Raw genomic sequence first — 12088 nt, forward strand, 5'->3', positions numbered from 1 at the left:
CCGCAGGAGTCTGTCGCACTAGGCAGGTGCCTTTCATAGGGGTAGTTACTTCTGCCGTGCTCAGCTTATCAGCACTGAATTGCTGTATTTTCAGAGGTAGTCTTTTTGTTTGCTACTGTGTTCTTCTGGTTTGAGTTAGTATTTCAAGGCCCACTTAGAGCTGAATGGTTTTGGAGAGGCATGATAGCAGGGGTGAGAAGGAAAGGGTAGGTAGAATGAGGACCGAGAAATTCATAGCTGGGGGTGATAATGATGCTCGTTGCTCTTAGCTGGCTGAGCTAAGCATTCGGGAGCCAAACTCTTGTGCGATTTTAATAGGATCCTCTTGTTCAGTGTTACCTCTTTAAAGACAAACCCACCATGAACAGTGTCTTTTCCAAAGATCATGCTTGTACATACTGCAAGCAGTGTGCATGTGTTTAAATTGTAGCTTTTTTTTAATTATCCATGTAGTAAAGCAATCTGCAGTCAGAGAATAAAAAGGAAGAGGAAAAAACAACCACAAGGTCAAAAGCATTTTTTCTAATTCCTGGAGCAATTGATTGACTTTCGTATTTCCTTTTTGGAATGTTCCACTTCTGTTCTAAGGATACGCGTGCTCCTGTATCCTGTTCAGATCGGCTTGTGATGTGGTATTAGGAGCTGCAGAGATTAGGGGCTGGGAAAAAGAGCATATTTCTTCAGGGAATTTTAGAAGGCTGGGTAAGAAATACTGTAAACACACAGCTGAATGCATGGGTAGCTGAGGTGTACGGGGGAAAAGAAAATAGTTAATATCAAAATTTTATGTTAGGATACAGAAATACAAGATGAAATATTAATGGAATATAATTCTGTGCCCTGCTGTGGGTAATGGAATTGGAAAACGACGACTTTCTGCTTTTAATCCATAATTGAGAGCCTGATTTTCAGAGCTGCTGAACATCTACTGTTTCCACTGATGAAAACGGATTTTTTTGGTACTTTCAACATTTCTGAAAAAATAAGCTCTGTTTTACCTAGTGGTAGAGACCAGAACTTGCTGCTTTCTGAAAACAGGAAGTGACTGATCTCACCAGGATAGTCTGAGATATATATGCCAAGGATTTCTTTTCAGATAATCCCTGATTAGGGAGCCAGTGATGCTTCCAGAGGTTTTGAATCTGTTTCTGACTGGTTTCTGTTTGCCTGCGTACCAGCTCCTGAACAGATACTCCTGCTGCTGAACTGGAAAGTAGTTTTTGCTGCTGCTGCCAAATATTAGAAAAGGGATCAGCATGTCAGATGGTTAATAGTCAGCAGTAGTGGTCAAAACAGCATTGGAAACCTCCACAGCTTTGGACTATCAGTGAAGTATAAAATTTGTTTAATTCTAGTCAGTAGTAACTGTGGGTGATTTTATCAGAACTAGATGGTCACCAAGGAAAACTGAGTTATTTTTGGAAGACAGTGACTTGCTAAGCCTGGCATTCATGCAGCTGGCACTACTGAAGATACCGATTTTCCAATCTTTTTAATTTTAATTTTTTGGATGAGGTGAAAGAATAAAAGTCCTGATAAATTGTGGTGATTACACAATTTGTGTCTCCTTTTTGTAGGAGCAAGTTGATTAAGCCCAGAGTCAGAGCCAATTTTGAAACTGGGCAGTTACCTTTGCCTTACCAAATGTTTGCATTTTTCAGGCCATCTGTTGACACCTGACTTTTGGCACTGTTTGCTCAGGCAGCAGAGCAAAACGGTCACAGCTCCCCAGTGCCCTCCTGTTTGGCCACAGAAGATAGACGTACGTGTCCCATCCTGATTTCTGCTGGTGATCTAAAGAAAACCATGCTGATGGGACCTGGGGCACTGTACCGCTCTGTCATCACCTCTCGGTCTGTCTGCATCAGAGAGGTGGGACTGGGGAGCACCCGGTGCTTGCTTCTGCTAGCTTTCCATCAACAGCCACTTCTTCCTGTGGCAGAGCGAATCCCTAGGGTTGCTTCCTGATGAGCTAAAGTTTGCTTTTTATCACTTATGCATGAATGCACGGTGAATTTGACATGCTTTTACAGAATCCCTTTTATCTTTAATATTGCATATGTGGAAGTGCAAGAGCAGATGCTGTAGATCCTGACCTCATGCCGTGTGAGATGCTACCAGTGGCTTGCGCAGGCTGGTAAGGTGCACATTGCCGAGCTGCTCGTGGCTTTGTGAGTGACTGATACAACAGGAGCAGGTGAATTAAGTTTGCGTGCAGTCTGCACTAAGCACTTGCACAAATGGATTTTAGGAATAAGAAGAATTCTTCTGAAGAATTATAATCCTGTCTGTGATCTGCAGATAGGCTTGGAGCTCCTTTGAATCTTTGTCTCATTTAATGGATAATGTGCTTACCTCCCAGGCCTGAAAGCATCTGAAAATGTGCAGTAGCGTTTATTGCTGTTACACAGCCGTGCACTACCAACTTTCCTGGATGCCAGCTTCTCTGCACTTGCAGCCAGATGTTCCAAGCATAACATCTCGCTGGCTGCGATGGACCATCCGGAGCCCCCTGGCAGAGGGTGATTTATGCTTCTGGTAGGAAGGAAGTCTTTCCACCATGGAGCTGTTGGGTCTAAATGGCGGAGAGGTGACGCTTGCCTCATTCTCAAAATAAGCTGTTAGAGGAAGAAATTAAACCCATTTGATTTCCACCTTCTCGTTGAACAGGCAAGCATGTATAAGCACTTTCAGAAACTCTTCAGGTTATACCAGAACTGAGTTTGCTTGGACTTGTTTGCCCAGCTGCTGTCTTCCCTGAGCCAGGAGGAAGGCCGTCCTTGCAGCTCTGCTCTTGGATGCCTCAGTTCTCGGAGGTGCCAGGGAGTGTGAACATGAGTCTCACCATCACTCTGTAAGGCTTGATGGGTCTGGCACCTCAGACCGTGCCTTCTTAATGGGAAAGATAGGGAATTGCTTATGCAAGTCCATAGTTTATGACAGATATTTCAAAGCAGTCTGTGTACATCCTGTACTTGTACTTAGTGGGCTATGGCTTGCAGAAGACTTGCGATATAACAGTAGTAAAAAGATATTTATTTCTAGCTCAGGAATATGTCTTATGAGTAATACTGTGGAAGCTCTCTTTCAGTTGTAAACTCTAGACTTTCTTCCAAATTGCCAAGGAAGCAATATTTGAGATTTATTGCTGTGTTGATGGTTTTTGACCTGGAAATGATTCTTTTCTGTTTTGTCTGAGATGGTGTGACGGCATTTTGTCTTCCATCTGGGAGAAGGCATGAATTCTTTAGTTCTTTGATAAGTGTATGAAAAGTAGCAGGGTTAAAAATTCTTCTTTATTGATTTTGGTTACAGTGTAATGAATGCCTAATTATAACTCCAGGTAGATGTGAATATGAAACCCCCCACCAAACAATCTGATATAAGAAATGCTATTCTGTTTTAAAGTTAGTTGGTTTTTAACAAAAGGGATCATTCTAAGATTAATTTGAATGCGCCTTTTTTTTTTCTTACAGAAACCTCTGTGACAGGTAGGAAGGAAAGTCTAATATTTCCAGGAGAACGCACGATTTTTAAGATAGAAGGAATTGTCTCTCTGTAAAATGAATGAAGTGATCTGTAATTTCAGTCCTTTTTATTTTAAGGGAAAAAAGACAAGCAGAATTCCTTACCCCTTTAAAAGCTTTTACTATTGCTCTGGGCACTTGGAATATGTTGGCTCTGCCACCTTTAGCTCAGCTGTCTCATAAGTGGCTCAGATGACCAGAGTAATTAAACAGTAAGTCACCAACCAAATAATTTTGAAAAATGTAACAAGCTGCATGTTGTCTTTGTTGTTTCAATGAAACATGGGGAGCAATCTCCTATGGTTTGTGTTCGATGGAAGATCCTACTGCCAGGCCTCCCAGGCAGGGCACAGCAGCAGGGCATGTGTGTAAGCACACAAAGTGTGCTTACAAGTTTTGGAAAAGATAGTGGGTGGGTGGAGGAGAGAAACCCAAACCCTGAGCTATGGAGTGGCTGTGGGATGAGAGCCACAGTGGGATGTCTCGCCAGCGAGACCATGCATAGCACAAAACCAGCCAAAGTCTGGCTGGGGCCTTTTATCCACTGTGCAGTGAGGGGAACATGTGGGGTGGGGACAGTAAGGGATGTAATGGGAATTGAAGTGACAGAACCATTGGGTTTCATTTCTTTTGTCTTGTGCATTTGTTTTAGAATAACAAAGACAACACATACCGTTTCCCCCTAAAACAAAAAATAACCTCTTTGTTATTTTGGCTGGGGTGTCATTTTGACACATGGGGCTGGAGCTAAACCACAGAAGGGTTTAAAAACACTGACCTTGTGTTCCTAAAATGGGAAAGTTTAAACGCAACCAAACAATGCTCAGTCCAGTGCCTTTAAACTTAAAGGCCTTCAAGGACCAGGTCTTAACAAAAGCCTCTGCCTGAACCGAATGCTTTAAAAAGGGTGCTGCCAGCTGTCAGATACGTCTTGTTTCGGAAGGCAGTGGCGCCACAGAGGATTCTGCTTCTCCACGAGGCTGTTGCACAGTGCTGCTTCCAGTCTCGGAGCCCTGCCGGAGGGACTGAGCTGGCAGCCTTCAATGACATTAGTCCAGAGCTGTGACTTGTTGTGCAGGAGAAAAGGCCCACAATACTGTTTTCTCCTTCAGTCTGGCCAATTCCCACATTTTCCTTTTTCGCATTGGATATGCAGGTTTTATTTGTCTTTCTCCAGCTTTCAGTTTCTTTTGCTTATCTGCAGCGCTGCAGCCTTGAGTAACACCGTGTCCTTCCCAGAGAGGTTAAATGGAGGTCGCTTCCCCAGTTATTGATTTAACAAACAACAACTGGGGAACTATTTGATAGCTGGCTCATTTTAAAGCAAGAGTGTGTCGTGGGGAACATTTTCTGCATTAGCCGTGCACACCCTCTGGCCCAACATACATTCTTGTGCCTCTGGGTCTTTGTTGTCAGACTCGTGGGGTAGAGTGATGGCAGCACGTGGGCACCAAAATTAGGCCAGACAAGGTGGGAAGGGAAAGTAGTGTCAAGGGGCAGGGGCAGGAATGGAATACATGTCCAGAGTTTTTTTGAGCTAGGACTGATAATTTGCTGCATTCGGAGTTGAGAAATAATTTTTAATCCATTCTTTTTTCTGTCCAATTCCATTGTAATTACAAGCCCAAATGACGATTACTGGGCACCTCTGCTCATCAGCTTTATGGATTGGTATCAGCTTCAGCTCTGGGAATAATGTATTTTAGGTTTTGCTGCAACTGCAGGAAGGCAGTAGTAACTGTGTTTTAAATGCCCTGAAAAAGTAGACGACAAGCAGGTAATTGTGGTGCTGCTTAAAGTGGGTATTAATAAAGGTGCCTGGAGAAATGAATTGTTTCTCTCCCTGCCTTGTGTTTCTTCTTCAAGCCAGGGGAAGTCAGTGTACTTTTTTTGTGAACCAGCAGTTCACTAGGTGTAGAAAGACTCTCTTTTAAAGCAACATCAGGTCCTTTTTTACTCAGGGGTTTCCAAACACTCTACTTGGTGGGGCCCCAGTGCTGACGGGGAGAGTCTGTTGGTCCCCTTCATTCTTGGGGGCAAATGCTCAATCTGTAACGTCTTTGCAGTGCAGGACTGCTGATACCTTTTTAGAAGTTGGTACTGGTTGAAAAGTTGCCCTCAGAAAGTGATTGTTTTCCTAAAACATTCTTCCAACTTAGTTTTCTCTCTGTGGCAAGTATACCTGCATCATTCAGACTCAGTCTTGACTTTTATCTATGTGAAAGTCAATCTACGTTTTTTTCTCTCCTTCTAAATGGTCTCTGGTACCATTCACGCTTGTACAGTGGTATCTCTTTCTCAAAGAGCGTTCACCAAACAGGCTAAACCTGGTAATGCAAACTGGTAAGTAAAGTCTGCGAGAAGGGTATTGCTGAGTGGTTGTGAGAAGTAACGTGCCGCTGGTGTGTTTGAGAAGCTATGAGGGTACTGCTTGTCATTCTTGCTTGTGTGACAGCTAGCTGAGGCACCAACATGGTCCACCTCTGGACAACCTCGATAGCATTACACACTCCGAGAAGACATAATTGAACCACCTAAACACAGTTCCTCTGGACCAGAGGTCAAGAAGACCCTGCAGAAGGTGTATGATGTAGCACCACTGTAGTCCCTTAGGATGCTTAGTCACCTGCCGAGTGTGCTTTTCATTGACTAAAGTGGTAGATTAGATATTGAGTCCAGCCTAAATGGCTAGCTTTCAGGTGGCTAAAGGTAGAAAAGATAGGTCCTGTCCTCAGTAAATGTGCTTAGTATGTATAAATGATTCAGTCCTGTAGTTGTAGTCGGTTGATACATGGCTGTGTGCCAGATTAGCCTTCTAAAATGTACCCTTGATTTTTGTGCCCATGGAAAATGTGCATTGCATTTTCCACAGAACAGGATTTTAACACCGGGACTTCTGAATTTCAGTTATGGATTAGGGCAGTGGTAACTGGTGTCGCTGTCTCTAGGTGTGCAAAAGCAAGGCAGGTTGTACTGCTTGGCCCCACATCATTGACTGGACTCCGCTCCTCTACTCAAAAATCTCATTCAATGTTTCTAAATTTAGGCCCCCCCACCTAAAGCTTTGTAAGTCAATTTGCTCTCTGAAGCTGAGAAATTGCCCGAAACAATTAGAAAGTACTACAACCATTAAGCAATTTTGCTTGCATCTGTTTCTAAATGTGACAAAGCAAGACTTCAAATGCATGCAGAATGGTGCTGTGGTGACTGATGAGACAGCAGTATCACAGGCAGGGCAGGAAAGCACAAATGCCTGGCTGGATGATTTTACAGACCTAATACTACACTTCTGTTAGCCTGATTTTATCCTTTGAGATCACCAACAGAAAGCACAAAATGATTCAACATCTTGGGGTGGAGCTAATAGTGAAGCTAAACTTGCCTAAGGAGGCTTTCCTCTTTCTGTGGTGGGAACGGGGGCTGCTGGTGGTTAACTGCATCCTGAGATTTTTGTGGCAGCCATGCAAATCACAGTTGTTTTGTACTGCATGTAGCGATTAGATTTCTCCTCAAAGAGCAATGTTTAAGTGAGCTCAAGTGAAGGGCATTAACTGAGCTTAAGTGAAAGACGTTAGCTTTAATACAAAGTAAGCCTCAAATTTCCAGCTCTGTATGAGTACAGAGACCTTGTGTGAGAAAGTACCGTTTCAAGTTTACGTATTGTCTTGAAAGGGATAAAATGACTGCATTAATGTGCCATTTGGGGCTAGTTTTCTGTTCATAAAATGTGACTGATTGAACAGCTTTTCCTCATTTATAAACACTTAGGATTGCACACCACAGTCTGTGTGTGATATGCACTTGTATATTTTCATACGGCCATATTGTGATGGACATGTTAATATATACATTCACACTATTACCAATATGGAGTGCCTCTGAGGTGCTATCTGTGGCATCTCAGGAGAGCTGCATACAATAGAACTGACATTGGAAGAGATACTGAGAATAGTATGTCCTGGCATCAGTCTTTTTGCACTTTCTGGACATAGCAGATGCACAGACAGTATGCAAATATGGAAAAACAGTATCTTGAAATAATTTCTTTAAATGCAAAACATACCAAACATTAACCTGAGTTGCTTCTTTTTGTGAATAAGAATCTCAGAAGGAAAGGGGAAATTTAGTGGTGAATGAAGTTGGATTTTTTTTAGTTGATATTTGTTTAATTTTCTGTTATTGCAGAAACTGGAACATAAAGAAGTTTTGGTTGGCTTGTTGTTCCTGGTTTTCCCATTCATCCCAGCCAGCAACCTCTTCTTCAGGGTGGGATTTGTGGTGGCAGAGCGAGTCCTTTACATGCCGAGGTAACTATTGCAACTGAATTCCTTTCTAATGAGACCACCATCCCATTTTCTAAAAGCAGACAAGATTATTTCTTCCCTTTTGCAATACTTCAAACATTATTTTGGTAGTCAGTATGCTCTCTGCCTTTGAGGTTTGGCACGATAGTATGAGGGATTTTATAGTCATTTGACAGCAGATTGCTTGTCCAGAGTAAAGCTAGCCAAATTCATTTCTTTTTTTCAACACAGATTTTGATGGGTTTGAAACAGCTGAATACAGTGATGAGGTGTTGTTTCTTGAGGATTGTCCCCCACCACTCTTTCTGAAAGCATTATCAACTCGCATTGTTAATTGTCAATGTCTCTACCTTAAGGACGGTGTCTGAAGATTTAACCTGTCATTTTTATTGTGGTATTGCTCAGCTTTCCCTCTATATTTAGGTGGTCAGTGAAAACAAAGATGACAGTATTGCTGTCTTAAAAGGCTGCTGACTTGAGTTGTGGAATATGTACCTGACCTTCTGCCTGTATGCAGACATATCTATGAGCGGAGGATTTGCGGTTGTGGAAGAGGATGAGGAAAATCCAGCCCCTCCTCCATCCCTCAGCATCTGCCCCAGGGTTTCCTCCAGTTCCCAGCCTCTTAACAAGTGTTGCTTTAGCGGTCTGAGTTCTTCCCATTTCTTTTACTCAAGGACAGCTTTGAGGCGTTACTTTGACATCTCCACAGTATCCAGACCGGTGGCTACAGTAGCAGTTAGAGGACATTTATCCAAGATGCACCAGACAGTTGCCCATTTTGCAGAATCAGAGAATAGCTGAGGTTGGAAGGGACCTCTGGAGGTCATCTGGTCCAACCCCCTGCTCAAGCAGGGCCTCCTAGAGCGGGTTGCTCAGGACTATGTCCAGACAGTTTTTGAGTATTTCCAAGGATAGGGACTCCACAGCCTCTCTGGGCAGCCTGTGCCCTTGAAGCTCGTTCCAGCCATGAGTGTAAACAGTCATTCTTGAATGTCGCAAGTCAGACGGCCCAAATCTACCTGCAGGTGCAGAGGGTCAGCTCCTGGTATCTCTAATGGGAGCTGTCCTTGTGGAGCTGTCAACAAAGTATAGTCCTCAATTTTACTTTGTATTGTTTTGTGATAACTAAAACAATAATTTTATTCCACTGTTTACACTGTACTTTGTGTAATTCCAAAAATCCTAGAAAAACACACTTATAGGTTTTCTTTTGCAATGCCTTTGCTTATTCTGACAATCCTTTGTGTAAGTATTATCACAAAAAGACTGCTCGTTGGTATAAAACTAGGGTTGTTGCATTTACTATAAGCCTTTTACACAGGCTATGTCTCTGTGCTCTGCTGTATACTGACTTGCTTTTTGGGTCAAATCCTACTGCTTTTATTCACATCACTATCCCTGCTTTTGTCTGGTGGGAGTATACCTGGAAGTATAGAGAGTGAAAGTTGTCCCTCTGAGTTATTTTGCAAATGATACCCTCAACTAATGGATCTTGCATCATTTCAAATTAACTTGAAAATCAGATTGCTTTAAATTCATGTGACAGAAAATGAGGAAACACATGAAAGCGCAAAGCTATTAAGGAACAGTCAGCTGAACACAAGGCTGTGTTGAGTGGTTGCATTTCTGAATCTCAAAAGAACAACTGCGGAAAATACTTCAGCTGTCAGCAGTTCCTTGTCCTCCTCCAGATGAGACTGCTGATATAATGAGAGGAGGGGCAATGAAGAAGAAAAAGGGAGATGTTTGCACAGAGAAAATTAATCAGCGTTAACATGTGTGCATATAGTTTGTATAATGCTTTTCATCTCCCTATTGGCATTGCAAATATATGACCTACAAAGTAGGTAATTGATAGTTGCCCCCCCCCAACCCCCCCCTTTTTTTTTCAGGCAGGAAAACTGAGGTGGGGGGGATTAAATGATTTCTCTAGAATAAACCTGTGTTGGAGTCCCTGGATCTCCTGCTTTGCTCAGATCACTCGTGCCCTGCTTTGCAATATGTGTTTTTTGCTCTCAGCCCAGGCTGGCAGGCAAAAACCCCACAGCTAACGGGAGAGGGCAGGTACCACGAGCACTGATGAAGGGGACGCTTTCTAGCCAAAGGATCTTGAGAGCTGATTTCTTGGCTCAGTTACTAAGAAATGAGCTCTCTTTAAATCCTCTGGGTTCAAAACAACACGAGCAGTGAGGAGGGCTTTTGTGAGCATTCCTGACTATGGCAGAACTAAAATGATGATGTTTTTTTCTCTTCCTTGGGAACGTGGCAGTTTAATAGTGATGGCTCTCGTAAGGAGTCGTGTTCTTTATTTAGAACAGCCTTTGGCAGTTTTCTTGTGTTACGTCTTGAAAAGTGCTTTTCCTATGCCTTGCAGTTTCTTCTATAAAATTCAGTTTACAACTCGGAGGTGGTCGTTCAGCTTTATTTAGACAGAAGTACTGAGTCAGATGCCAAGAACTTGGTGACCTGTGTTTCTGGGCTTATGCTAGAAGGTGCTTTTCTACCTCTGTTTCAAGTAATAGCCTTTTATTAGTAGTTGTGGATATTACGGTTTTACACGCTTGCGTATACACGTCACAGCCTGAAATCCTAATTCAGTGTTGCTCGGTAGTTACCTTAGCAAAATGTCAAGCGTTTTGTTTTCAATAAAAATTGAGTAAGGTCCCAAAGATTTATGTAAAAGATGTTGTAAATGGAAAGGAACAAGGAACAAGCCTTTTGCTCAATGGCTAATTATACAGCTGGGCCTTGCCTTCTGGAGGCTGATGGGTTATTTTGAACAATTCCCCTTCTGTCTGCAGCCATGCCTCAGGGGAGAGGGATATGAGATAAGTCAACCTGGCTGAATGTTTTCTTTAATTGGCTTCAGCAAAACAGTAGTATTTGCAGGAAATATTTCTTGTATTTAGTTTTCATTTGAGGGTTACAAGTGCTTAGTTGTTTAAATCAGAACTTTAAAAAAGTAATATTGCCTAAGCCTGAAAAATTTCATGGGAGATCAATTTATTGTCTTTAAACTTCAAATTGTATTTTTTGATGTTATTTTCTTATCCTGAAGGGTGAGAAAGCTTGTTTTCCAGAGGCTAAAGATGTGAAATGTGTACCTTGGGAGAGGTGGGCAGGATACAGCTCCAAAGGCCACAATTTTTAAGAGAGGCGTCAAAATAAATAGCTGGATCAGGGAAAGACTCAAACCACGGCAGGTTTTCCTCTCCTTAAAATATAGGTGTAATTATGCATGCTGCATATCTGCAGTGGCCACATACAACCTAATCGTTTTAAAATCAGGAACAACTTTGTGCATTCAGTTTTTCTGAGCCGTGAGCCATTTGTCTCACTGAACCTGAACCCAGGAGCACTAGCTCCTGCCGTTTCACACAGAGAAACAGGAGGGGCACTGCAGCCTCTGGGGCCATGCATCCAGGAGCTGCCAGCCCTGCTGACTTAGCAGCAGAGCTGGGGTTGCTCTCCCTTATAGGATCAGACCTATCCTAGGGGAGTAATTTCTGTTTTCCTCATCTTTTACACCGCTCTGCTAGCAGTGGCCCTGGCTGGGATGCTGTGTTGTAGTTGGATGTCTGAAGCTGGTCTTTACAAGCTCATATCAACCAACAAATCAACCAAAGCATTGCTGGATGGCATATTTCTGACTTGGAGAGCCACCCAGATGAAAGCAATAGGCAACATAGCAGGTACTCTCATGACTTTTCTGGCAGCTCACTTGCCTTGCTTATTGCAAGGAGTGGGTTGCAGAGTACACTGTTACTCTTTCCTAACTGAGACAGTTAAAGCTTGCTGTCATTTTTTTCACCAGCTCCTCAGTTTGTTAAAAGTTGATGTTGCAACCCTAATTGTCAATACTAGAAGATGAGACCACTGCTCTATTATACAGTGTGGTATTTGGTTCAGTGTCTATCTAATAATCTGCAAGAAAGCCAGCAACCAGAAAAAAGTGCACCTGAATTTTTCAGGAACTTAGCATATCACCTGAAAGCTTTCCCTTTCCATATTCCCATTCCCTTTCCCATTTCCATAGCAATGCAGGGACTATATGGAATTTTTGCCTTTGCATAAAGCACATGTTTGATTCTGTGTGCTAATGTGTTTGTTCCAATTAGTGTAATTCTGTATATTATTATCTTCTGTAATTAGGAAGAAAAAAAAAAAGAAAAAAAAAAGAACTTGGCGGTGGGAAACGGGATATTTTGCAATTTTTATGAACCTGTATATCCCTGAGCAGAAGTCCTTATTGCT

General features: G+C 42.5%; 1 protein-coding gene across 1 annotated transcript in view; it reads left to right on the top strand.

Annotated features, from left to right (window-relative positions):
* The window catches only part of TMTC1 (transmembrane O-mannosyltransferase targeting cadherins 1), a 151239-nt gene that overhangs the window by 75073 nt on the left and 64078 nt on the right, over nt 1-12088 (top strand). The window contains exon 9 of the mRNA XM_035550707.2: nt 7713-7834. Within this exon, the coding sequence (XP_035406600.1) occupies nt 7713-7834 (122 nt within the window). The remainder of the gene's footprint in view (nt 1-7712; nt 7835-12088) is intronic.

This window comes from Cygnus atratus, chromosome 1 (assembly GCF_013377495.2).
Source record: "Cygnus atratus isolate AKBS03 ecotype Queensland, Australia chromosome 1, CAtr_DNAZoo_HiC_assembly, whole genome shotgun sequence".
NCBI lineage: Eukaryota > Metazoa > Chordata > Aves > Anseriformes > Anatidae > Cygnus > Cygnus atratus.